The following is a 26,338-nucleotide window of genomic DNA, read 5'->3' as shown; positions in this document are numbered from 1 at the left end:
TGCAAACCCCATTATTACACCCTATGATGGACAATATTGCACTGCAGGAAGTAGTATAGTTATCATGATGGCAAAAAATAAGAATTTACTCACCGGTAATTCTATTTCTCGTAGTCCGTAGTGGATGCTGGGAACTCCGTAAGGACCATGGGGAATAGCGGGCTCCGAAGGAGGCTGGGCACTCTAGAAAGATCTTAGACTACCTGGTGTGCACTGGCTCCTCCCACTATGACCCTCCTCCAAGCCTCAGTTAGGTACTGTGCCCGGACGAGCGTACACAATAAGGAAGGATTTTGAATCCCGGGTAAGACTCATACCAGCCACACCAATCACACCGTACAACTCGTGATATGAAACACAGTTAACAGTATGAAACAATAGAGCCTCTCAACAGATGGCTCAACAATAACTATGTACAAGTAATGCAGATAAACCGCACTTGGGATGGGCGCCCAGCATCCACTACGGACTACGAGAAATAGAATTACCGGTGAGTAAATTCTTATTTTCTCTAACGTCCTAGTGGATGCTGGGAACTCCGTAAGGACCATGGGGATTATACCAAAGCTCCCAAACGGGCGGGAGAGTGCGGATGACTCTGCAGCACCGAATGAGAGAACTCCAGGTCCTCCTCAGCCAGGGTATCAAATTTGTAGAATTTTGCAAACGTGTTTGCCCCTGACCAAGTAGCTGCTCGGCAAAGTTGTAAAGCCGAGACCCCTCGGGCAGCCGCCCAAGATGAGCCCACCTTCCTTGTGGAATGGGCATTGACAGATTTTGGCTGTGGCAGGCCTGCCACAGTATGTGCAAGCTGAATTGTACTACAAATCCAACGAGCAATAGTCTGCTTAGAAGCAGGAGCACCCAGCTTGTTGGGTGCATATAGGATAACAGCGAGTCAGATTTTCTGACTCCAGCCGTCCTGGAAACATATATTTTCAGGGCCCTGACAACGTCTAGCAACTTGGAGTCCTCCAAATCCTTAGTAGCCGCAGGCACCACAATAGGCTGGTTCAGGTGAAACGCTGACACCACCTTAGGGAGAAATTGGGGACGAGTCCTCAATTCTGCCCTATCCATATGGAAAATCAAATAAGGGCTTTTACAACACAAAGCCGCCAATTCTGATACTCGCCTGGCAGAAGCCAAGGCCAATAACATAACCACCTTCCATGTGAGATATTTCAGATCCACGGTTTTTAGTGGTTCAAACCAAAGTGATTTTAAGAAAACTCAACACCACGTTGAGATCCCAAGGTGCCACAGGAGGCACAAACGGGGGCTGACTATGCAGCACTCCTTTTATAAATGTCTGAACTTCAGGTACTGAAGCTAGTTCTTTTTTGAAAGAAAATCGACAGAGCCGAGATCTGTACCTTAATGGAACCCAATTTAAGGCCCATAGTCACTCCTGCTTGCAGGAAATGCAGAAATCGACCTAGTTGAAATTCCTCTGTTGGGGCCCTTTCGGCCTCACACCATGCAACATATTTTCGCCATATGCGTTGATAATGAGTTGCTGTAACCACTTTCCTGGCTTTAGTAAGCGTAGGAATTACTTCCTCCGGAATACCCTTTTCCTTCAGGATCCGGCGTTCAACCGCCATGCCGTCAAACGCAGCCGCGGTAAGTCTTGGAACAGACAGGGCCCCTGCTGCCGCAGGTCCTGACTGAGTGGCAGAGGCCATTGGTCCTCTGATATAAATTCTTGAAGTTCTGGGTACCAAGCTCTTCTTGGCCATCCACGAGTATCGTTCTTACTCCTCGCCTTCTTATTATTCTCAGTACCTTTGGTATGAGAGGCAGAGGGGAGAACACCTAAACCGACTGGTACACCCACGGTGTTACCAGAGCGTCCATAGCTATCGCCTGAGGGTCCCTTGACCTGGAGCAATATCTTTTTTAGCTTTTTGTTAAGGCGGGACGCCATCATGTCCACCTGTGGCCTTTCCCAATGGTGTACAATCCTATTGGAAGACTTCTGGAGGAAGTCCCCATTCTCCCGGGTGGAGGTCGTGTCTGTTGAGAAGATCTGCTTCCCAGTTGTCCACTCCCGGAATGAACACTGCTGACAGTGCTAACACATGATTTTCCGCCTATCGGAGAATCCTTGTGGCTTCTGCCATCGCCATCCTGCTTTTTGTGCCGCCCTGTTGATTACATGAGCGACTGCCGTGATGTTGTCTGATTGGATCAGTACCGGCTGGTTTTGAAGCAGAGGCCTTGCTGGCCTCAGGGCATTGTAAATGGCCCTCAGATCCAGAATATTTATGTGTAGGGAAATAACCTGACTTGACCAAAGTCCCTGGAAGTTTCTTCCCTATGCGACTGCCCCCCAGCCTCAAAGACTGGAATCCATGGTCACTAGGACCTAGTCCTGTATGCCGAACCTGCGGCCCTCTTGAAGATGGGCACTCTGCAGCCACCACAGTAGAGATACCCTGGTCCTTGGAGACAGGGTTATCAGCCTATGCATCGGAAGATGAGATCCAGGCCACTTGTCCAACAGGTCCCTCTGAAAAGTTCTTGTATGGAACCTGCCTAATGGGATTGCTTCGTAAGAAGCTACCATTTTTCCCAGGACTCGCGTGCAATGATGCACCGCTACCTATTTTGGTTTTCAGGAGGTCTCTGACTAGAGATGACAACTCCTTGGCTTTCTCCTCCGGGAGAAACACTATTTCTGGTTTATGTCCAGAACCATCCCCAGGAACAGTAGACGTGTCATAGGAACCAGCTGTGACTTTGGACTGTTTAGAATCCACCTATGCTGTTGTAGCACTTTCCAAAATAGTGCTACCCCGACTACCAACTGCTCCTTGGACCTCGCCCTTATAACGAGATTGTCCAATTACGGGATAATTACAACTCCCTTTTTTTGAAGGAGTATCATCATTTCGGCCATTACCTTGATAAAACACCCTCGGTGCCATGTACAGTCCAAACGGCAGTGTCTGGACTTGGTAATGGTAATCCTGTACCACAAATCTGAGGTACTCCTGGCGAGGATGGTAAATGGGGACATGCAGGTAAGCATCCTTGATGTCCCGGGATACCATGTAATCCCCCTCGTCCAGGCTTGCAATAACCGCCCTGAGCGATTCCATCTTGAACTTGAATTTTTTTATGTTCAAGGATTTTAAATATAAAATGGGTCACACCGAACCATGCGGTTTCGGTACCCCAACCCGTGTGGAATAGTAACCCCGTCCTTGTTGAAGTAGGGGCACCTTGAGTATTACCTGCTGGGAATACCGCTTATTAATTGCCTCTAGCACAGCCTCCCTGCCTGAGGGAGTTGTCAGCAAGGCATATTTTAGGAAACGGCTGGGGGGAGACATCTCTAATTCCAGCTTGTACCCCTGAAATACTACTTGGAAGAAACAGGGATCCACCTGTGAGCGAGCCCACTAATTGCTGAAATTTTTGAGGCGGCCCCCCACCGTACCTGGCTACACCTGTGGAGCACCCGCGTCATGGTGTGTACTCACAGGAGGCGGGGGAAGAATCTTGATTCTGGGAACAGGCTGACTGGTGCAGCTTTTTCCCTCTACCCTTGTCTCTGTACAGAAAGGAAGCGCCATTTGACCCGCTTGCTTTTCTGAAGCCGAAAGGACTGTACCTTTTTCTGTGAGGAAACCTGAGGTAAAATTATTTCTTCCCAGCAGTTGCTGTGGATACGAGGTCCCAGAGACCATCCCCAAATAATTCCTCACTCTTATAAGGCTCTCTATGTGCTTTTTAAGTCAGCATCACCTGTCCAGTGACAGGTCTCTAATACCCTCTTGACAGAATGGACATTACATTTATTTTGGATGCCAGCCGGCAAAATATCCCTCTGTGCATCCCCCATATATAAGACAACGTCTTTAATATGTTTTTATGTTTGCCAACTAGTATCCCTGTTTGACAGGGTCACCGACCACGCTGCAGCAGCACTATCTGCAGGTCTCAGTCTAGTACCTGAGTGTGTAAATACAGACTTCAGGATAGCCTCCTGTTTTTTTTTTTTTTTTTATCAACAGGTACCTATTAAAGTGGCCGTATCCTAAGACGGCAGTGCCACCTTTTTTGACAAACGTGTGACCGCCTTATCCACCCTAGGGGATATCTCCCAGCGTAACTTATCCTCCTGGCGGGAAAGAGTACGCCATCAGTAACTTTTTATAAATTACCAGTTTCTTAACGGGGGAACCCACGCTTTTCACACACTTCATTTATTCATCTGATGGGGGAACAAAACACTGCCTGTTTTTTCTCCCCAAACCTAAAACCCATTTATAGAGGTTAAAGTCAGAAATGTATAACACATTTTTTATTGCCGGGATCAAGTCACGGATTGGATTGTGTATATGTCTCCACCTTGTCGACACTGGAGTCAGACTCCGTGTCGACATCTGTGTCTGCCATCTGAGAGAGCGGGCGTTTTTGAGCCCCTGATGGCCTTTGAGACGCCTGGGCAGGCGCGGGCTGCGAAGCCGGCTGTCCCACTGCTGTTACGTCATCCACCCTTTTATGTAAGGAGTTGACACTGTCGGTTAATACCTTTTACCTCTCTATCCACTCTGGTGTCGGCCCCACAGGGGGCGACATCACATATATCGGCCTCTGTTCCGTCACCATATAAGCCTCCTCATTCAACATGTCGACACAGCCATACCGACACACTGCAGACACACAGGGAATGCTCTAAACGAGGACAGGACCCACAAAAGCCCTTTGGGGGGACAGAGTGAGAGTATGCCAGCACACACCAGAGCGCTATATACTGCAGGGACTAACTGAGTTATGTCCCCTATAGCTTTATATCTATATATATAATGTATACTGCGCCTAAATTTAGTGCCCCCTCTCTCTTTTTTTAACCCTTGTAGACTGCAGGGGAGAGCCAGGGAGCTTCCCTCCAACGGAGCTGTGAGGGAAAATGGCGCCAGTGTGCTGAGGAGATAGGCTCCGCCCCTTTTTCGCGGCCTATTCTCCCGTTTTTTATGGACTTCTGGCAGGGGTATTTACCTCATATATAGCCCCTGGGGCTATATATTGAGGTATTTTTGCCAGCCAAGGTGTTTTTATTGCTGCCTCAGGGCGCCCCCCCCCAGCGCCCTGCACCCTCAGTGACCGGAGTATGAAGTGTGTGAGAGGAGCAATGGCGCACAGCTGCAGTGCTGTGCGCTACCTTGGTGAAGACTGAGTCTTCATGCCGCCGATTTTCCGGACCATCTTCTTGCTTCTGGCTCTGTAAGGGGGACGGCGGCGCGGCTCCGGGACCGAACATCAAGGCTGGGCCTGCGGTCGATCCCTCTGGAGCTAATGGTGTCCAGTAGCCTAAGAAGCCCAATCCGGCTGCAAGCAGGCGAGTTCGCTTCTTCTCCCCTTAGTCCCTCGCTGCAGTGAGCCTGTTGCCAGCAGGTCTCACTGAAAAGAACAAATTCTAAGACTATAACTTTCTAAGAGCTCAGGAGAGCCCCTAGTGTGCATCCAACCTCGGCCGGGCACGAAATCTAACTGAGGCTTGGAGGAGGGTCATAGTGGGAGGAGCCAGTGCACACCAGGTAGTCTAAGATCTTTCTAGAGTGCCCAGCCTCCTTCGGAGCCCGCTATTCCCCATGGTCCTTACGGAGTTCCCAGCATCCACTAGGACGTTAGAGAAAAAAGGCAATTAATAACGATAGACAGACCATTATAACCCCTAATAGATTTGTTCTTTCCTTTACTGAAATTCATGAAAGAAAACCAAGGTGATAGAACAGTTTCCTACATCATGAAAGGCACGTGAAAACTAAGTTACTGAGAGTCAAAACCTTGTATGGACAGGTGGCTCACAGAACAACTGCTGCAACAGCTCAATAGTGGATGAAGTAAGCAGGTCTTAATTTTCAACTGTGTAGAGAATGCTATGAGCTACAGGTTTGATAGATTAAGTGGCAGAAAAGAAAGACATTGCTAAGACGGTAAAAGAGGAAAAAGAGGATTGCCTGGGTCATGAAGTGTCAACAATGGAATACTACAGACTAGAAGAAAGTATTAGGAACCAATGAATCAAAATTGAAATCTTTGGTTCATCACGCAGGGTTTTTGTACACGGTTAAGTAGGCAAAAGGATGATTCCACAGGTTTAAGTGATATCAATGCTTGAGCACAGATGGTTAAATCAAAATAACCGAGGTATTAACTGAGCCACCTTTGCTCATGTATGGCTATCCTTAAAATCTGGACTGCCAGTGTGTCTTGAGGACCGTGATTGGGAACATGTCCTAATAGTTCATTCACTGTAGTACTAGAAATAAAAGAAACTCATTGAAATACATTAATTATAGGCCAAAAACAGCAATAGTATTATACGCGTACCTGCCTGATATATCAAGTCAATAAATAAATACAAAAGTAGAGCATGGTAAAAAGATTGTTAGTGGATGTAACTTACTGTCCAACAGGATACCATCGATGCTTAGTGGTGTAGAACATTTTGCTGAGCTCTTCAATGGTTGGTGCTGGTTTAGGATCTGGGTCACTCAGTTTGGCTTTTAGAACCAGTTCAAGTGATTCCTCATGGCTGTGCAGTGGATCTCGCCGAGGAATAGGCTGGATAGAAAAATTGGTACAAATGTATGTGAGTTTCTGATTTCCAAGAATACAAATTTACCAGAAATACTACGGAACATAACATAAAAGTCTGTTTAAAAAAAAAAAAGGTGTATGAACCTCCCCGAGGGACATCTAGCCATGGGCTGAAAGCCCAGTACTCTTCCCCCTGGACTTGGGTTCGGGTATACTAAAGAATGAAATAGTTAAATAATATTGTTCTTTAGAGGCGGTCTACAAATGCAAGCAAGCCTGCTCCAGCATGCCTAGACATTAAGTATACTTGTAGTCCGCCTGTAGAAAAAAGAAAAAAAAAAAAGGGAGATTTATGGTAAGACTTACCATTGTTAAATCTTTCTGCAAGGTACACTGGATTCCAAAGGGAATAACATCGGGGGTGTAGCGTTGGATCTTGATCCGAGGCACAAACAAGCTAAAGCTTTGACTGTTCCCAGGATGCACTGCACCGCCTCCTCTATATCCCCGCCTCCAGGGACTGGAGCTCAGTTTTGTTAACCAGTCCAATGCAGTAGCAGGTAAAAGACGACAGTAGTTAGTAGCCACAGATAACCACATTCTCACGACAGGAGAAGGTACCAGCGGCTAATGCCATACAAACCCAAAGAAGCTAAGTGCATCAGGGTGGGCGCCCTGTGGAATCCAGTGTACCTCGCAGAAAGATTTAACAATGGTAAGTCTTAGCGTAAATTTCCCTTTTCTGCAGCGGGGTACACTGGTATTCCACAGGGAATAACATCGGGGATGTCCTAAAGCAGTTCCTCATGGGAGGGGATGCACTGTAGCGGGCACAAGAACCCGGCGTCCAAAGGAAGCATCCTGGGAGGCGGAAGTATCAAAGGCATAGAACCCGATGAACGTGTTCACCGAGGACCACGTAGCCGCCTTGCACAATTGTTCTAGGGACGTGCCACGGCGGGCCGACCAAGAAGGTCCAACAGACCAAATAGAATGGGCCTTGATAGTAGCAGGAGCTGGAAATCCAGCCTGTACATAAGCTTGTGCAATCCGCATTCTAATCCAGCTGGCCAAGGTCTGCTTATTCGCAGGCAAGCCACGTTTGTGAAAACCAAAAAGGACAAAGAGAATCAGATCTCCTAAGAGGAGGCAGTTCTCTTCACATATATACAGAGAGCCCGTACCACATCCAAAGACCATTCTTTGGAGGACAAACCAGGAGAGGTAAAGGCTGGAACCACAATCTCTTGGTTAAGGTGGAAAGACGACAACACCTTAGGCAGATAAACAGGGTGAGTTCTAAGAACCGCATGGTCACGATGAAAAATCAGAAAGGGCGACCAACAGGATAAGGCACCCAAGTGTGAAACCCTTCTAGCAGAGGCAATAGCCAGCAAAAATAAGACCTTACGTGTAAGCCATTTAAGTCCACAGACTCAAGAGGTTCAAACAGAGACTCTTGTAGGGCATCCAGAACGACCGACAAATCCCAAGGAGCCACAGGAGGGACATAGGAAGGTTGAAGCCGTAAAACGACCTGAGTGAAAGTATGAACGTCAGGTAGAGCCGCAATTTTTATTTGAAACCATACCGATAAGGCTGAAATACGAACCTTGAGGGAGGCCAGACGAAGGCCTAAGTCCAGGCCCTGTTGCAGAAACGCCAAAAGTTTGGCAGTACTGAACTTGTATGCATCATAAATCTTAGCCACACACCAGGTGAAGTAAGAATTCCAGACCCTATAGTAAATCCGAGCCAAAGCAGGTTTACGGGCTTTCAACATAGTTTGAATGACCGCCTCAGAAAATCCTTTGGCCCTCAGAACTGAAGCTTCAAGAACCACGCCGTCGAAGCCAGTCGGGCCAGATCCTGGTAAAACACAAGAGCCCTGAACGAGGAGGTCTGGGCGCTGCGAAAGTAGAAAAGTGGACGCTCTATCGAGAGACCCTGCAGGTCTGAGAACCAATGCAGTCTGGGCCACGCTGGAGCGATTAGAAGTAGTAATCCTCCTTCTTGCTTGAACTTCCTTATTACCCTGGGCAGAAGTGACACCGGAGGGAACACATACGGCAGCCGAAAGTTCCATGGAATTGCCAGCATGTCCACGAATGCTGCTTGAGGATCCCTTGTCTTTGCTCCGAAAACCGAAAATTTGTGATTGTGTCGAGACGCCATCAGGTCTACATCTGGTAGGCCCCACTTGTCCACTAGGAGTTAAAATACTTCCGGATGAAGGCTCCACTCTCCGGCGTATACGTCCTGGCGACTGAGGAAGTCCGCTTTCCAGTTGAGGACCCCCGGAATGAACACTGCCGATATGGCTGGCAGATGGCGTTACGCCCATAGAAGAATTTTTGACACTTCCATCATTGCCATGCGGCTTTGAGTGCCGTCTTGATGATTTATGTACACCACCGTGGTGGCGTTGTCAGACTATACGTGAACAGTCCTGTTCTGTACCAGAGGCAGGGCCAGTTTCAGAGCACTGAACACTGCCCGCAACTCCAGAATGTTTATCGGAAGGAGAGATTCCTCTCTGGTCCACCGACCCTGAAGAGAGTGTTGCTCCAACACCGCGCCCCCAACCCCGCAGACTGACATCCGTCGTTAAGAGGACCCAGTTGGAGATCCAGAAGGGACGACCCCTGCTAAATCGTTGGTCCTGGAGCCACCAGCTCCGAAACAGACGAACTTCCGGAGTCAAGGAAATCATGTGAGACCTGATCCGATGAGGCAGGCCGTCCCATTTGGAAAGGATTAACCGCTGCAGAGAGCGAGAATGAAATTGAGCATACTCTACCATGTAGAAAGCAGACACCATGAGGCCTAGTACTTGCATCGCCGAGTCTATCAACACACGTGGGCAACATAGGAAGCATCTTATCCTTTCCTGAAGTTTTAGGATCTTCTCCGGAGACAAGAACAACCGTTGGTTGTGTGTGTCCAGTAACGCCCCCAGGTGCACCATGCTCTGAGCAGGGACCAGTGAGGATTTCTTCCAGTTGACGAGCCACCCGTGGGCTTGCAGGAATTGGTCAGTTCCAGATGACGGAGGAGAACCTCTGGGTAGTTCGCCGGGATCAACAAGTCGTCTAGATACGGCAGGATCCTGAACCCTGACGGCGGAGAAAGGCCATCATGACCACCAAGACCTTGGTGAAGATTTGCGGAGCCGTGGTCAGTCCAAAAGGCAAGACCTGGAATTGATAATGTAGGTTGCCAATAGCAAACTGCAGATATTGCTGATGGGACATGGCAATAGGGATATGTAGTTAAGCATCCTGTATGTCCAGGGATACCATATACTCCTTGGCCTCTAAGGCCAGAACAATAGAGTGAAGAGTTTCCATACGGAATTTGGAAACCTTCACAGTTTTGTTCAAAGACTTGAAGTTGAGAATCGGCCGGGAGGATCCATCCGGTTTCGGAACTAGGAACAGCGTTGAATAGTACCCCCTGCCTCTCTGAGACAGAGGCACCGGCCGGCACGATCACTCCTGTAGAGTTTTTGCTTTCAACGGATCCGAAGGGATATTTGTCGAGCAAAATTGGCGAGTGGGGAGTTTCTTGAAAGAGATGGCATATCCGTGAGCGACGACTTCCCTCACCCAGGCGTCTGAAGTGGTCTGTAACTATACCTGGGCGAACCGCAGAAGTCGGCCTCCCACCCTGGGGAGGCCCGCCCGTCACACTGCAGGCTTATCTGGTTTGGAAGCAGGCTGACGGGCAGCCCATGAACGTTTAGGTTTGGGCTTAGAGGTATTGGAAGTGTAAGCCTCTTTTGGGTACGCCTGACCCTTTGCTTTACTTGGAGGTCAAAAGCTAAGAAAGGTGGTACTCTTAGCCTTCGGAGCCGAAGGATTAGTACTTGGCAGACATGCGGTTTTATCAGACGCTAAGTCAGCAACAATCTTGTTCAGATCTTCCCCAAAAAGGATGTTTCTCTTAAAAGGAGACCAGGACCGCAACAACAGAACATGGCGAGCCAGAATGGACGCAGTAGACGCTTTGGCTGCCAGCACACCGACACTGTCTGGCATTACCAAAAAAATTCAGAGGTAGCTCTGCTTCAACTTCTTGAACCCAGGCTTCAATAGCTTTTTGCAGCCCAAGAAGCCTCTATAGTAGGTCTGTGTACATCACCCGCAAGAGTGTAAATAGATTTTCAAGCAACCCTCCACACACTTATCCGTCGGTTCCTTCAGCGAGGTGACGGTAGTGACAGAAAGACTAGACGACACCACCAGACGTGCAACATGCGAGTCCACCGGCGGCGGTGTTTCCCAATTTTTACTTACTTCTGCAGCGAGGGGATAAAGAGCTAGCGTCTTTTTAGACAGGGAGAATTTCTTTCCTGGAAACTCCCAGGATTCCTGACGTATGTCAACTAAATGGTCAGAATAGGCAAAACTAATTTAGTAACCTTCTGACATTTGAACTTATCAGGTTTCTTAGACGTATCTGGAAGTTAAGGTTCATCATCAATCTGAAGAATAAGTTCGATAGCCTCCAAGAGGTCAGGAACATCCACCTGTTTGTAAATTCTCCATCAGAAGCATCAGTGTCTGATGGGTCAGTATATACGCCATTTTCACCGGATGAAGTATCTGAAACATGCGTGGATTGTGAGGAAGAGATGACCCTTTGGTCCTAGCAGGGCGAGAGTCAGGCTTTTGTTTAATCAAAGACTGATTTAACTGCTGTAACTGAGTTGACAGAGTATCCACCCATGGAGGATTAGCTACAGGGACAATATGTGGCTGTAATGGCACAGGAGGTCCCACAGGGGGTGCAAGTCTTGTTTACTGGCATAGTCAGTAAATTAGAAGAAAGCAGCCCAAGGTGGGTCTTGGTGTGTCACCAGTGCTGCAGGCTGACCGAGGGGTACAGAACCCCCAGTACCTGGACCCTCAGCTGGAATATTTTCCTCAGATAAATCCGCCGCGTCAGCACTGCATGACGCAGAATCAACCACGGATCTCCCACTCTGTGACGCAGACATTATTGGAGAGTGTAGCCCTAGGGCGTAACAGTACAATATAGCCAGACACAGTACCTGACAAACCCCACCCCCCCCACCCCCTGTGGAGTGTGAATGCAATGCAGATCACAGACAGAGGATTTAAGAGGTATAAGGTGACAAACACACAGAGAAAAATACCATACAGTATATCCTATGAAACTATATATATATATATATATATATATATATATATATATATATATATATATATATATATACATACACATATACGTGTGTGTATGTGTGTATATATATATAATAAGATTTTACTTACCGATAAATCTATTTCTCGGAGTCCGTAGTGGATGCTGGGGTTCCTGAAAGGACCATGGGGAATAGCGGCTCCGCAGGAGACAGGGCACAAAAAGTAAAGCTTTTTCAGATCAGGTGGTGTGCACTGGCTCCTCCCCCTATGACCCTCCTCCAGACTCCAGTTAGGTACTGTGCCCGGACGAGCGTACACAATAAGGGAGGATTTTGAATCCCGGGTAAGACTCATACCAGCCACACCAATCACACCGTACAACCTGTGATCTAAACCCAGTTAACAGTATGATAACAGCGGAGCCTCTGAAAGATGGCTTCCTTCAACAATAACCCGAATTAGTTAACAATAACTATGTACAATTTATGCAGATAATCCGCACTTGGGATGGGCGCCCAGCATCCACTACGGACTCCGAGAAATAGATTTATCGGTAAGTAAAATCTTATTTTCTCTATCGTCCTAGTGGATGCTGGGGTTCCTGAAAGGACCATGGGGATTATACCAAAGCTCCCAAACGGGCGGGAGAGTGCGGATGACTCTGCAGCACCGAATGAGAGAACTCCAGGTCCTCCCCTTAGCCAGAGTATCAAATTTGTAAAATTTTACAAACGTGTTCTCCCCTGACCACGTAGCTGCTCGGCAAAGTTGTAATGCCGAGACCCCTCGGGCAGCCGCCCAAGATGAGCCCACCTTCCTTGTGGAGTGGGCCTTTACAGATTTAGGCTGTGGCAGGCCTGCCACAGAATGTGCAAGTTGGATTGTGCTACAGATCCAACGAGCAATCGTCTGCTTAGACGCAGGAGCACCCATCTTGTTGGGTGCATACAATATAAACAACGAGTCAGATTTTCTGACTCCAGCTGTCCTTGCAATATATATTTTTAATGCTCTGACAACGTCCAGTAACTTGAAGTCCTCCAAGTCACTTGTAGCCGCAGGCACTACAATAGGCTGGTTCAGATGAAATGCTGACACCACCTTAGGGAGAAAATGCGGACGAGTCCGCAGTTCTGCCCTGTCCGAATGGAAAATCAGATATGGGCTTTTGTAAGATAAAGCTGCCAATTCTGATACTCTCCTGGCAGAAGCCAGGGCTAGAAGCATGGTCACTTTCCAAGTGAGATATTTCAAATCCACCTTATTTAGTGGTTCAAACCAATGAGATTTTAGAAAGTCCAAAACCACATTGAGATCCCACGGTGCCACTGGAGGCACCACAGGAGGCTGTATATGCAGCACTCCCTTAACAAAGGTCTGGACTTCAGGGACTGAAGCCAATTCTTTTTGAAAGAAAATCGACAGGGCCGAAATTTGAACCTTAATAGATCCCAATTTGAGACCCATAGACAATCCTGATTGCAGGAAATGTAGGAATCGACCCAGTTGAAATTCCTCCGTCGGAGCACTCCGATCTTCGCACCACGCAACATATTTTCGCCAAATTCGGTGATAATGTTGCACGGTTACTTCCTTCCTTGCTTTAATCAAAGTAGGAATGACTTCTTCCGGCATGCCTTTTTCCTTTAGGATCCGGCGTTCAACCGCCATGCCGTCAAACGCAGCCGCGGTAAGTCTTGAAACAGACAGGGACCCTGCTGAAGCAAGTCCCTCCTTAGAGGTAGAGGCCACGGATCTTCCGTGATCATCTCTTGAAGTTCCGGGTACCAAGTCCTTCTTGGCCAATCCGGAACCACTAGTATCGTTCTTACGCCTCTTTGCCGTATAATTCTCAATACTTTTGGTATGAGAGGCAGAGGAGGAAACACATACACCGACTGGTACACCCAAGGCGTTACCAGCGCGTCCACAGCTATTGCCTGCGGATCTCTTGACCTGGCGCAATACCTGTCCAGTTTTTTGTTGAGGCGAGACGCCATCATGTCCACCATTGGTCTTTCCCAACGGGTTACCAGCATGTGGAAGACTTCTGGATGAAGTCCCCACTCTCCCGGGTGAAGATCGTGTCTGCTGAGGAAGTCTGCTTCCCAGTTGTCCACTCCCGGGATGAACACTGCTGACCGTGCTATCACATGATTCTCTGCCCAGCGAAGAATCCTTGCAGCTTCTGCCATTGCACTCCTGCTTCTTGTGCCGCCCTGTCTGTTCACATGGGCGACTGCCGTGATGTTGTCCGACTGGATCAACACCGGTTTTCCCTGAAGCAGAGGTTCTGCCTGGCTTAGAGCATTGTATATTGCTCTTAGTTCCAGAATGTTTATGTGAAGAGACGTTTCCAGGCTCGTCCATACTCCCTGGAAGTTTCTTCCTTGTGTGACTGCTCCCCAGCCTCTCAGGCTGGCGTCCGTGGTCACCAGGATCCAATCCTGTATGCCGAATCTGCGGCCCTCCAATAGATGAGGACTCTGCAACCACCACAGAAGAGACACCCTTGTCCTTGGAGACAGGGTTATCCGTAGGTGCATCTGAAGATGCGACCCTGACCATTTGTCCAACAGATCCCTTTGGAAAATTCTTGCGTGGAATCTGCCGAATGGAATGGCTTCGTAAGAAGCCACCATTTTTCCCAGGACTCTTGTGCATTGATGTACAGACACCTTTCCTGGTTTTAGGAGGTTCCTGACAAGGTCGGATAACTCCTTGGCTTTTTCCTCCGGGAGAAAAACCTTTTTCTGAACCGTGTCCAGAATCATCCCTAGGAACAGCAGACGAGTTGTCGGCATTAACTGGGATTTTGGAATATTCAGAATCCACCCGTGCTGTTTTAGCACTTCTTGAGACAGTGCTAATCCCATCTCTAGCTGTTCTCTGGACCTCGCCCTTATTAGGAGATCGTCCAAGTATGGGATAATTAATATGCCTTTTCTTCGAAGAAGAATCATCATCTCGGCCATTACCTTTGTAAAGATCCGAGGTGCCGTGGACAATCCGAACGGCAGCGTCTGAAACTGATAGTGACAGTTTTGTACAACGAACCTGAGGTACCCCTGGTGTGAGGGGTAAATTGGAACGTGGAGATACGCATCCTTGATGTCCAAGGATACCATAAAGTCCCCCTCTTCCAGGTTCGCTATCACTGCTCTGAGTGACTCCATCTTGAACTTGAACTTCTTTATGTACAGGTTCAAGGACTTCAGATTTAGAATAGGCCTTACCGAGCCATCCGGCTTCGGTACCACAAAAAGAGTGGAATAATACCCCTTCCCTTGTTGTAGAAGAGGTACCTTGACTATCACCTGCTGAGAGTACAGCTTGTGAATGGCTTCCAAAACCGTCTCCCTTTCGGAGGGGGACGTTGGTAAAGCAGACTTCAGGAAACGGCGAGGTGGATCTGTCTCTAATTCCAACCTGTACCCTTGAGATATTATCTGCAGGATCCAGGGATCTACCTGCGAGTGAGCCCACTGCGCGCTGTAATTTTTGAGACGACCGCCCACCGTCCCCGAGTCCGCTTGAGAAGCCCCAGCGTCATGCTGAGGCTTTTGTAGAAGCCGGGGAGGGCTTCTGTTCCTGGGAAGGAGCTGCGTGTTGCTGTCTCTTCCCTCGACCTCTGCCTCGTGGCAGATATGAATAGCCCTTTGCTCTCTTATTTTTAAAGGAACGAAAGGGCTGCGGTTGAAAAGTCGGTGCCTTTTTCTGTTGGGGAGTGACTTGAGGTAGAAAGGTGGATTTCCCGGCTGTAGCCGTGGCCACCAAATCTGATAGACCGACTCCAAATAACTCCTCCCCTTTATACGGCAAAACTTCCATATGCCGTTTTGAATCCGCATCGCCTGTCCACTGTCGCGTCCATAAAGCTCTTCTGGCCGAAATGGACATAGCACTTACCCGTGATGCCAGTGTGCAGATATCCCTCTGTGCATCACGCATATAAAGAAATGCATCCTTTATTTGTTCTAACGACAGTAAAATATTGTCCCTGTCCAGGGTATCAATATTTTCAATCAGGGACTCTGACCAAACTACCCCAGCACTGCCCATCCAGGCAGTCGCTACAGCTGGTCGTAGTATAACACCTGCATGTGTGTATATACTTTTTTGGATATTTTCCATCCTCCTATCTGATGGATCTTTAAGTGCGGCCGTCTCAGGAGAGGGTAACGCCACTTGCTTAGATAAGCGTGTTAGCGCCTTGTCCACCCTAGGAGGTGTTTCCCAGCGCTCCCTAACCTCTGGCGGGAAAGGGTATAATGCCAATAATTTCTTTGAAATTATCAGCTTTTTATCAGGGGCAACCCACGCTTCATTACACACGTCATTTAATTCTTCTGATTCAGGAAAAACTATAGGTAGTTTTTTCATACCCCACATAATACCCTGTTTAGTGGTACCTGTAGTATCAGCTAAATGTAACGCCTCCTTCATTGCCAAAATCATATAACGTGTGGCCCTACTGGAAAATACGGTTGAATCGTCACCGTCACCACTGGAGTCAGTGCCTGCGTCTGGGTCTGTGTCGACCGACTGAGGCAAAGGGCGTTTCACAGCCCCTGACGGTGTTTGAGTCGCCTGGACAGGCACTAATTGATTGTCCGGCCGCCTCATGTCGTCAAACGACTGCTTTAGCGTGTTGACACTATCCCGTAGTTCCATAAATAAAGGCATCCATTCTGGTGTCGACTCCCTAGGGGGTGACATCCTCATATTTGGCAATTGCTCCGCCTCCACACCAATATCGTCCTCATACATGTCGACACACACGTACCGACACACAGCAGACACACAGGGAATGCTCCTAACGAAGACAGGACCCACTAGCCCTTTGGGGAGACAGAGGGAGAGTTTGCCAGCACACACCAAAAGCGCTATATATATATATCAGGGATAGCCTTATAATAAGTGCTCCCTTATAGCTGCTTTGTTATATCAAAATATCGCCATCAATTTGCCCCCCCCTCTCTGTTTTACCCTGTTTCTGTAGTGCAGTGCAGGGGAGAGACTTGGGAGCCGTCCTGACCAGCGGAGCTGTGAGAGGAAATGGCGCCGTGTGCTGAGGAGATAGGCCCCGCCCCTTTTCTGGCGGGCTCGTCTCCCGCTATTTAGAAAAATCAGGCAGGGGTTAAATATCTCCATATAGCCTCTAGGGGCTATATGTGAGGTATTTTTAGCCTTTATAGGTATTCATTTGCCTCCCAGGGCGCCCCCCTCCCAGCGCCCTGCACCCTCAGTGACTGCCGTGTGAAGTGTGCTGAGAGGAAAATGGCGCACAGCTGCAGTGCTGTGCGCTACCTTTAGAAGACTGCAGGAGTCTTCAGCCGCCGATTCTGGACCTCTTCTGACTTCAGCATCTGCAAGGGGGCCGGCGGCGCGGCTCCGGTGACCATCCAGGCTGTACCTGTGATCGTCCCTCTGGAGCTTGATGTCCAGTAGCCAAGAAGCCAATCCATCCTGCACGCAGGTGAGTTGACTCCTTCTCCCCTCAGTCCCTCGCTGCAGTGATCCTGTTGCCAGCAGGAATCACTGTAAAATAAAAAACCTAGCTAAACTTTTTCTAAGCAGCTCTTTAGGAGAGCCACCTAGATTGCACCCTTCTCGGCCGGGCACAAAAATCTAACTGGAGTCTGGAGGAGGGTCATAGGGGGAGGAGCCAGTGCACACCACCTGATCGGAAAGCTTTACTTTTGTGCCCTGTCTCCTGCGGAGCCGCTATTCCCCATGGTCCTTTCAGGAACCCCAGCATCCACTAGGACGATAGAGAAATATATATATGTATGTATGTATGTATGTATGTATGTATGTATGTATGTATGTATGTATGTATGTATGTATATATATATATATATATATATATATATATATATATATATATATATATATATATATATATATATATGACCCTGATGCACTTAGCCCCCGTCAGGGTACAGAATATAGGGATAGCAATATGTGCGAGATACACGGAATAGGAACCACACAGCAGCTATTGGCACTCACAGTCACATGTACAATGCAGAAATTATTACAAACAATAAAACTGCACTGGACTAGCAATACTACATAAAGCTATGCATGTATACAGATATAACAATGCACAGTAAATACTGGATGTATATCACAGAATACTGGTACTATATTCTGTCAGTTGTGCACTTGTTCTTAACGAACGCTGTCTAAACGACTTGTAGAATATTTAAGTGTCCTTTAAATGCACAGCGCTGAAGAGGCAGGCGGCTTTACAGAGGAGACACTTCCCCGCACTCCTAGAATCAGCGCAGCGGTGTGTAATGGCGCCCAAACGATGACAGGGAGTGAGGGAGGGAGAGAGATGCAGCTCCAGGGCGGGAACATCTGCTGTAGATGGCGCCTGTGGCTGGGGAAGGGGCTACAGGTCAGCACCTTACCCCCACTGCTGGACTTCACCACCGGGTACTATAGAGCCTGTACTAAACAGATTTGAGTAAATTCGACCTGTGCTCCTTGCCCTGGTGGATATAGTGGGGTCCCTGCACGGCCACAGTGTCCATGCCAGCGGCGCGTCCATCTCCGGAGACCGCGACCGGATTGCGATTTCGGCGGGTCCCACCTGGGAGACCCTCTTATCTCCTCCCGGCCATGCGATCCAGGAGAGCAGCGGCGGTATGTGTGCCTGATGAGACCGTAGCGCCTCCGCAGTAAGTACCCGGCAACCAGGGCGCGGGAGTATACAGCGCCACAGCACGATATGTCCGTATGACATATAGCACCAAGTGCCTATGCTGCAGCCCTTGAAGTCTTCTTTCTTGTCAGACGCAGCCCTCCCTGTTAGCTGCCTACACTGCAGGCACCAACTTACAAACTGAGCTCCAGTGCCTGGAGGCGGGGATATAGAGGAGGCGGTGCAGTGCATCCTGGGAACAGTCAAAGCTTTAGCCTCTTGGTGCCTTGGATCAAGCTCCAACTCTACACCCCCAATGTTATTCCCTGTGGAATACCAGTGTACCCCACTGCAGAAAATATAAATAAAATATGAATCTTAAAATAAAGATAAGACAAACACGGGGAATGTTGCATATATTTATTATAAAAACACTCCCCACACTGCCCTCGTTTTCCAATTTAGAGGGTAATTGTCGCACCTGGGGCTATTTAACTCAATAAGCCGGCGAGAGCCATGACTTATCAGAAATTATGTCTCTCTTGCCTCAAGCAATAAAAACAAATCTCTAAAACAGAGCTGTTTCTCACGAAAACACACAGGTTTCACTGAACCTGTGTGTTTTCGGTACAAAAGGTATTTTTTTCAGACAGCCAAATTGGATTTCCTGGGGGGAAAAAAATAAGATTTTACTTACCGGTAAATCTATTTCTCGTAGTCCGTAGAGGATGCTGGGGACTCCGTAAGGACCATGGGGATAGACGGGCTCCGCAGGAGACATGGGCATTTTAAGAAAGAATTTAGTTCCTGGTGTGCACTGGCTCCTCCCTCTATGCCCCTCCTCCAGACCTCAGTTAGAGAAACTGTGCCCAGGGGAGATGGACAGTACAAGGAAAGGATTTTGTTAATCCAAGGGCAAGATTCATACCAGCCACACCGTATAACTTGTGATAACTACCCAGTTAAAAGTATGAAAACAACATATCATCAGTTCAAGACCGATGCAACTATAACATAACCCTTATTGAAGCAATAACTATATACAAGTATTGCAGAAGTCGTCCGCACTTGGGACGGGCGCCCAGCATCCTCTACGAACTACAAGAAATAGATTTACCGGTAAGTAAAATCTTATTTTCTCTAACGTCCTAGAGGATGCTGGGGACTCCGTAAGGATCATGGGGATTATACCAAAGCTCCCAAACGGGCGGGAGAGTGCGGATGACTCTGCAGCACCGATTGAGCAAACATGAGGTCCTCCTCAGCCAGGGTATCAAACTTGTAGAATTTTGCAAGAGTGTTTGAACCCGACCAAGCAGCAGCTCGACACAGCTGTAGTGCCGAGACCCCCCGGGCAGCCGCCCAAGAAGAGCCCACCTTCCTAGTGGAATGGGCCTTGACCGATTTTGGTAACGGCAAACCAGCCGTAGAATGCGCTTGCTGAATCGTGTTACAAATCCAGCGAGAAATAGTTTGCTTTGAAGCAGGGGCACCAATCTTGTTGGATGCATACATAGTGTTCACTCTAGGATTTTTTTAGGGCAGGGTGCTGATCACGGGGAGGGCACATTTTTTATTCGTGAGGGCACATTTTTAAGTTAGAAGGGCAAAATTAGGTACATACTATAATGCTTGGTGCTCCCATTCCTATAGGTGAAAGCATGGACAGTGCGCGCCGGCGGCGTGCAGCAAAAATTTAGGGGAGTTGTTTCGTGGGGAAGGGGCGTGACCACATAATAGTACCAAATCACATTATACCACACAATAGTGCTGCTTATACACATTGCACCAGGTAGAACCTCCTATACACACTGCGCCAGGTGTATACATATTGCGCCAGATAGAGCACGTTCTACACATTGCACCAGGTAGAACCTCCTATACAGACTGCGCCAGGTAGAGCACGTTATACATATTGCGCCAGGTAGAGCACGTTATACACATTGCGCCAGGTAGAACCTCCTATACACAGTGCGCCAGGTAGAGCACGTTATACATATTGCGCCAGATAGAGCACGTTATACACATTGCACCAGGTAGAACCTCCTATACACACTGCGCCAGGTAGAGCACGTTATACATATTGCGCCAGGGGTAGAGCACTGAAGCACACTGCACTAGGGAGAGAACACTGAGGAACACTGCACCAGGGAGAGAACACTGAGGCACATTGCACCAGGGAGAGAACACTGAGGCACACTGCACCAGGGAGAGAACACTGAGGCACACTGCACCAGGGAGAGAACACTGAGGCACACTGCACCAGGGAGAGAACACTGAGGCACACTGCACCAGGGAGAGAACACTGAGGCACACTGCACCAGGGAGAGAACACTGAGGCACACTGCACCAGGGAGAGAACACTGAGGCACACTGCACCAGGGAGAGAACACTGAGGCACACTGCACCAGGGAGAGAACACTGAGGCACACTGCACCAGGGAGAGAACACTGAGGCACACTGCACCAGGGAGAGAACACTGAGGCACACTGCACCAGGGAGAGAACACTGAGGCACACTGCACCAGGGAGAGAACACTGAGGCACACTGCACCAGGGAGAGAACACTGAGGCACACTGCACCAGGGAGAGAACACTGAGGCACACTGCACCAGGGAGAGAACACTGAGGCACACTGCACCAGGGAGAGAACACTGAGGCACACTGCACCAGGGAGAGAACACTGAGGCACACTGCACCAGGGAGAGAACACTGAGGCACACTGCACCAGGGAGAGAACACTGAGGCACTCTGCACCAGGGAGAGAACACTGAGGCACACTGCACCAGGGAGAGAACACTGAGGCACACTGCACCAGGGAGAGAACACTGAGGCACTGTCACGATCCGGGTATCTGGACGCCATTACTTACCCTTCAGATGCCTCCTAAGGCTGGCTCAGCGTTCCAGGACCGGATCCCGCTGTTCCTGAGTTTCCACATGCAGAATGTCAGAGTGGTGATTTCATCAGCCGCGGCCTCCGCTGTGCCCGCGTGGTTAAATGTGCGCTTGTCAGTCTGGCGTCTCCTGTCTCCTGTGGCCGGCGTCGCCATTACTGTTTCAATTCTCACATGGATTACAAACCAAACTTCCCTCCAAGTGTCTGCATGGGCGCAGCCATCTTGGATTTTGTCATCTGATTATTTCCACCAATCTGCTGTCTGTATTGTTGATTTGCATAATTGCCTAGCCAACCCCTTCCTTGCTGCAGGTATAAGTATGCTGTGCCTGAGCAAGGAAGGCGTCAGTGCTTTGGTTGTCTAACCTAGTTCCAGTTTGTCTCTCTCCTGTGGTTGTCTTCCAGGTTCCAGCTCCTGTCTCCAGACTTCTGCTATAGAGACCCGCACCAGCATTCCATCTGCGGTGTAGCCTGACTCTCCGATCCATTCTGGACTCACCTGTTTCCAGCTACAACAATCACCTGCTTCCAGCCCAGCTTCCAGCAGTGTACAGCTTCTCTTAAAGGGCCGGTGTCCTTTCTGCAGTTTACCACTCTCCACCGGTATTATTTCACCGCTCTCAAACTCCAAACTTCATTATTATTTCATCGCTCTCAAGTTCGTTTATTATTTAACTGGTTCCAGCCAGTATCCACTCCGTACCAACAACAGTCTGGTTCCAGCCAGTATCCACAGCAGCCGTTTTACCTTCAGCGGCCCAGCCTTTCCTGGAACATCAGCTGGTACGATCCTGGGTTCTCTCCATTGCTACAGTCAGGCCTGGTAAGGACTTTCCAACTAGAAGATTATAAGAACTGTCTCACACTACCAGTGCCTGTGGCCCTTGCCACCCTGTAGTACCCAGGAATTGTATTTATCCTCTGTTGACTTTTATGTTTCCTTTTACTGCTGCTGTGTTACGGAGTTTGTCATAATAAACATCATTGACTTTTATCCTGGTTGTCGTGGTCACGCCTTAGGGCAGTTATTCTACATGTTACTTACATGTCTAGGGGTCTGATACAACCTCCCAGGTTCCGTTACATCTCAGCCCCTACAACTGAGGCTGCCTCCCGTCAGCTCAGGCCCTCAGTTGTGACAGTAAGCACTGACCTAATGAATCCAGCCGGAGACCAGGATCAAGCGGCCAGGCCGATGCAAGAACTGGCAGCCCGACTTGAACATCAGGAGGCTGCACAGGGCCACATCATCCGCTGTCTCCAGGATCTCTCTACACGGCTGGATGGGATTCAAACGACCCTCCGTGGACCTGGCACGTCCGGTGCGTCCACTACAGTAACACCAGCTGTAACCCCACCCACCTTACCCGTTTCCAGTCCACATCTTCATCTTCCAACGCCAGCAAAATTTGATGGATCTCCAAGGTTCTGCAGGGGATTTCTCAATCAATGTGAAATCCACTTTGAGCTTCTACCTGGCAATTTCTTCAGTGACCGTACCAAAATTGCCTATATCATCTCCCTTCTCAGTGGCTCAGCCCTTGACTGGGCATCACCTTTATGGGAGAAGTCTGATCCCCTGCTATCCTCCTATACTGACTTTGTAGCTACATTCAGGCGCATCTTCGACGAGCCAGGCCGGATAACATCTGCTTCATCTGAGATTCTCCGTTTACGCCAGGGAACACGTACTGTGGGACAGTATCTTATACAGTTTAAAATCCTGGCATCCGAACTGGCATGGAACGACGAGGCCCTGTATGCTGCATTCTGGCATGGCTTATCAGAACGCATCAAGGATGAGTTAGCTACCAGAGACTTGCCCTCTAAGTTGGATGAGCTAATTTCTCTTTGCACGAAGGTTGATCTACGTTTCAGAGAGAGAGCAACCGAGCGAGGAAGATCATCTACCCCTAAATCTTCTGCTCCTCCTCCTCGTCAACCATCTCCATCCAAGGATGAGCCTATGCAAATTAGTCGTTCCCGTCTATCTCCCGCTGAGCGCCGAAGACGTCTCTCTGAGTCTCTCTGTCTCTACTGTGCAGCTCCGTCGCACACTATCAATGCCTGTCCCAAACGTCCGGGAAACTCCAGATCCTAGCTCGCCAAGGAGAGGGCCGGCTAGGAGTAATGATCTCCTCTCCATCTCCTCATGACTGTAACCTCCCAGTGTCGCTCCAAATTGCTCAACGTTACAGGAACGTCATTGCCCTCCTTGATTCCGGAGCAGCTGGGAATTTCATAACCGAAGCTTATGTTAAACGGTGGTCCCTACCCACCGAGAGACTGTCCTCGTCCATCTCTTTGACTGCCGTGGATGGCAGCAAGATTTTTGACGCAGTCATTTCCTTAAGGACTCTTCCAGTTCGTCTGAGAGTGGGAGTTCTTCATTCTGAGTATATTTCTTTTTTAGTGATTCCAAGAGCCACACATCCAGTGGTTTAGGCCTTCCATGGCTCCGTCTCCACAACCCATCAATTGACTGGACGACTACGCAAATACTGGCATGGGGTCGCTCCTGTGCTGAGACTTGTTTAGCCAAAGTTCTTCCTGTTTGTTCTTCCTTCCCCAGGTCATCTGATGTTCCGCCTCCTCCATATCAAGACTTCACGGACGTGTTCAGTAAAGCCTCTGCTGATATCCTTCCTCCTCATAGAGAATGGGACTGCCCAATCGACCTCATTCCAGGGAAGGTTCCACCGCGAGGCCGAACTTATCCGTTGTCTCTGCCTGAGACACACTCCATGGAAGAGTACATCAAAGAGAACCTGGCGAAGGGTTTCATCCGACCATCTTCTTCTCCAGCCGGCGCAGGCTTCTTCTTCGTTAAGAAGAAAGACGGTGGTCTGCGTCCGTGCATCGACTACAGAGGTCTGAACGACATTACCGTCAAGAACCGATACCCTTTACCCCTGATTACCGAGCTCTTTGATAGAGTTAGTGGTGCAACTATTTTCACAAAGCTGGACTTGAGGGGTGCCTACAATCTCATCCGAATCCGTGAGGGTGACGAGTGGAAGACCGCCTTTAACACCCGTGACGGACATTATGAGTACCTCTTCATGCCCTTCGGATTGAGCAACGCTCCAGCAGTCTTCCAGCACTTCGTGAATGAGATTTTCAGGGACATCTTGTACCGCCATGTCGTGGTTTATCTAGACGACATCCTCATCTTTGCTAATAATCTCGAAGATCATCGTTTCTGGGTAAAAGAGGTTCTTTCCCGTCTCCGTGTCAATCACCTCTATTGTAAATTGGAGAAGTGTGTGTTTGAAGTTAAAACCATTCCGTTTCTAGATTACATTGTGTCCGGTTCCGGACTAGAGATGGATCCTGAGAAACTCCAAGCAATCCAGAATTGGCCTATACCCTTAAGCCTCAAAGGGGTCCAGAGGTTCTTCGGGTTCGCCAATTATTATAGAAAATTTATACGAGACTTTTCCACCATCGTGGCGCCTATCACTGCATTAACCAAGAAAGGTGCTAATCCGTCCAAGTGGTCCGAGGAAGCTACACAGGCCTTTCACCTTCTGAAGCAACGGTTCATCTCTGCACCAGTTCTGAAACAGCCCGACACCGACTCTCCTTTTATCTTAGAGGTAGATGCCTCCTCCGTTGGAGTAGGAGCAGTGTTATCCCAGAGGGCCAAAGATGGACATCTACATCCTTGCAGTTTCTTCTCCCGGAAGTTCTCCCCAGCTGAGCGCAACTATGCCATTGGCGATCAGGAGTTGCTAGCCATCAAGCTCGCTCTGGAGGAGTGGAGATACCTGTTGGAGGGAGCTTCCCACTCAATCACCATACTTACCGACCACAAAAATCTTTTATATCTCAAAGGCGCACAATGTCTGAATCCTCGTCAGGCCAGATGGGCACTTTTCTTCTCTAGGTTTGACTTTAAACTCCAGTTCTGTCCGGGTTCTCAGAATCGTAAGGCCGATGCCCTTTCCCGCTCATGGGAGCAAGAAAATGAGTCTGAGTCTGCAGACAAGCATCCTATTATTAATCCGTTGGCATTCTCCACGGTAGGGATGGACTCTATGCCTCCACCAGGGAAAAATTTTGTTAAGCCAGTTCTAAGGAAGAAGCTCATGCATTGGGCCCATGCTTCCCGTTTTGCTGGACATACAGGCATTCAGAAAACCCTTGAATTTATTTCTAGGTCCTACTGGTGGCCAACTCTGAAGAAGGACGTTATGGAATTTATTGCCTCCTGCCCAAAGTGTGCCCAACACAAAGTCTCCCGCCAGTCGCCTGCGGGGCAACTGGTTCCATTATCTGTTCCCCGTCGACCTTGGACCCATTTGTCGATGGACTTTGTTTCCGATCTACCTATCTGCAACAAGTTTAATACCATCTGGGTGGTAGTTGACCGGTTCACCAAGATGGCACATTTCATTCCTCTCACCGGTCTTCCGTCAGCTTCCAAGTTGGCTCAAGTGTTTATACAAGAGATCTTCCGACTTCACGGTCTTCCTGAAGAGATCATCTCGGATCGTAGAGTACAATTTGTAGCCAAATTTTGGCGAAGTTTGTGTCAAGCCCTCCAAGTCAAGTTAAAGTTTTCCACGGCTTACCATCCTCAGACCAATGGTCAAACCGAGAGGGTGAATCAGGACTTGGAGGCCTTCCTCCGTATATATGTGTCTTCCTCTCAAGATGACTGGGTTCAACTCCTTCCTTGGGCCGAGTTCAGCCACAACAATCAATACCATTCCTCATCTTCTTCTACACCATTCTTCATTAATTATGGATTCCACCCTAAAGTCCCAGAATTCCAACCGCTTCCCGCAACTTCTGTTCCAGCAGTGGATGTCACCTTGCGTCAGTTTTCAAATAACTGGAGGAACGTCCGCGCAGCCCTGCTTAAAGCCTCATTCAGGTATAAGAAGTTTGCCGATAGGAAGCGTAGAGCGGTTCCTGCTCTCAAGGTGGGTGATCGTGTGTGGCTGTCCACGAAGAATTTGAGGTTGAGAGTCCCCAGCATGAAATTTGCACCTCGCTACATCGGACCCTTCAAGATTGAACAAGTCATCAATCCTGTTGCCTACAGGTTACAG

The 26,338-nt window shown here is 48.7% G+C and overlaps 1 protein-coding gene across 1 annotated transcript in view; it reads right to left on the bottom strand.

Annotated features, from left to right (window-relative positions):
• MRPL42 (mitochondrial ribosomal protein L42) overlaps nt 1-26,338 on the bottom strand; it is a 52,507-nt gene that overhangs the window by 1,546 nt on the left and 24,623 nt on the right. The window contains exon 4 of the mRNA XM_063927620.1: nt 6,425-6,582. Within this exon, the coding sequence (XP_063783690.1) occupies nt 6,425-6,582 (158 nt within the window). The remainder of the gene's footprint in view (nt 1-6,424; nt 6,583-26,338) is intronic.

This window comes from Pseudophryne corroboree, chromosome 6 (assembly GCF_028390025.1).
Source record: "Pseudophryne corroboree isolate aPseCor3 chromosome 6, aPseCor3.hap2, whole genome shotgun sequence".
In the NCBI taxonomy this organism is placed as follows: domain Eukaryota; kingdom Metazoa; phylum Chordata; class Amphibia; order Anura; family Myobatrachidae; genus Pseudophryne; species Pseudophryne corroboree.
The sequence above is the reverse complement of the archived record's forward strand: the minus strand, read 5'-3'. Positions and strand labels throughout refer to the sequence as shown.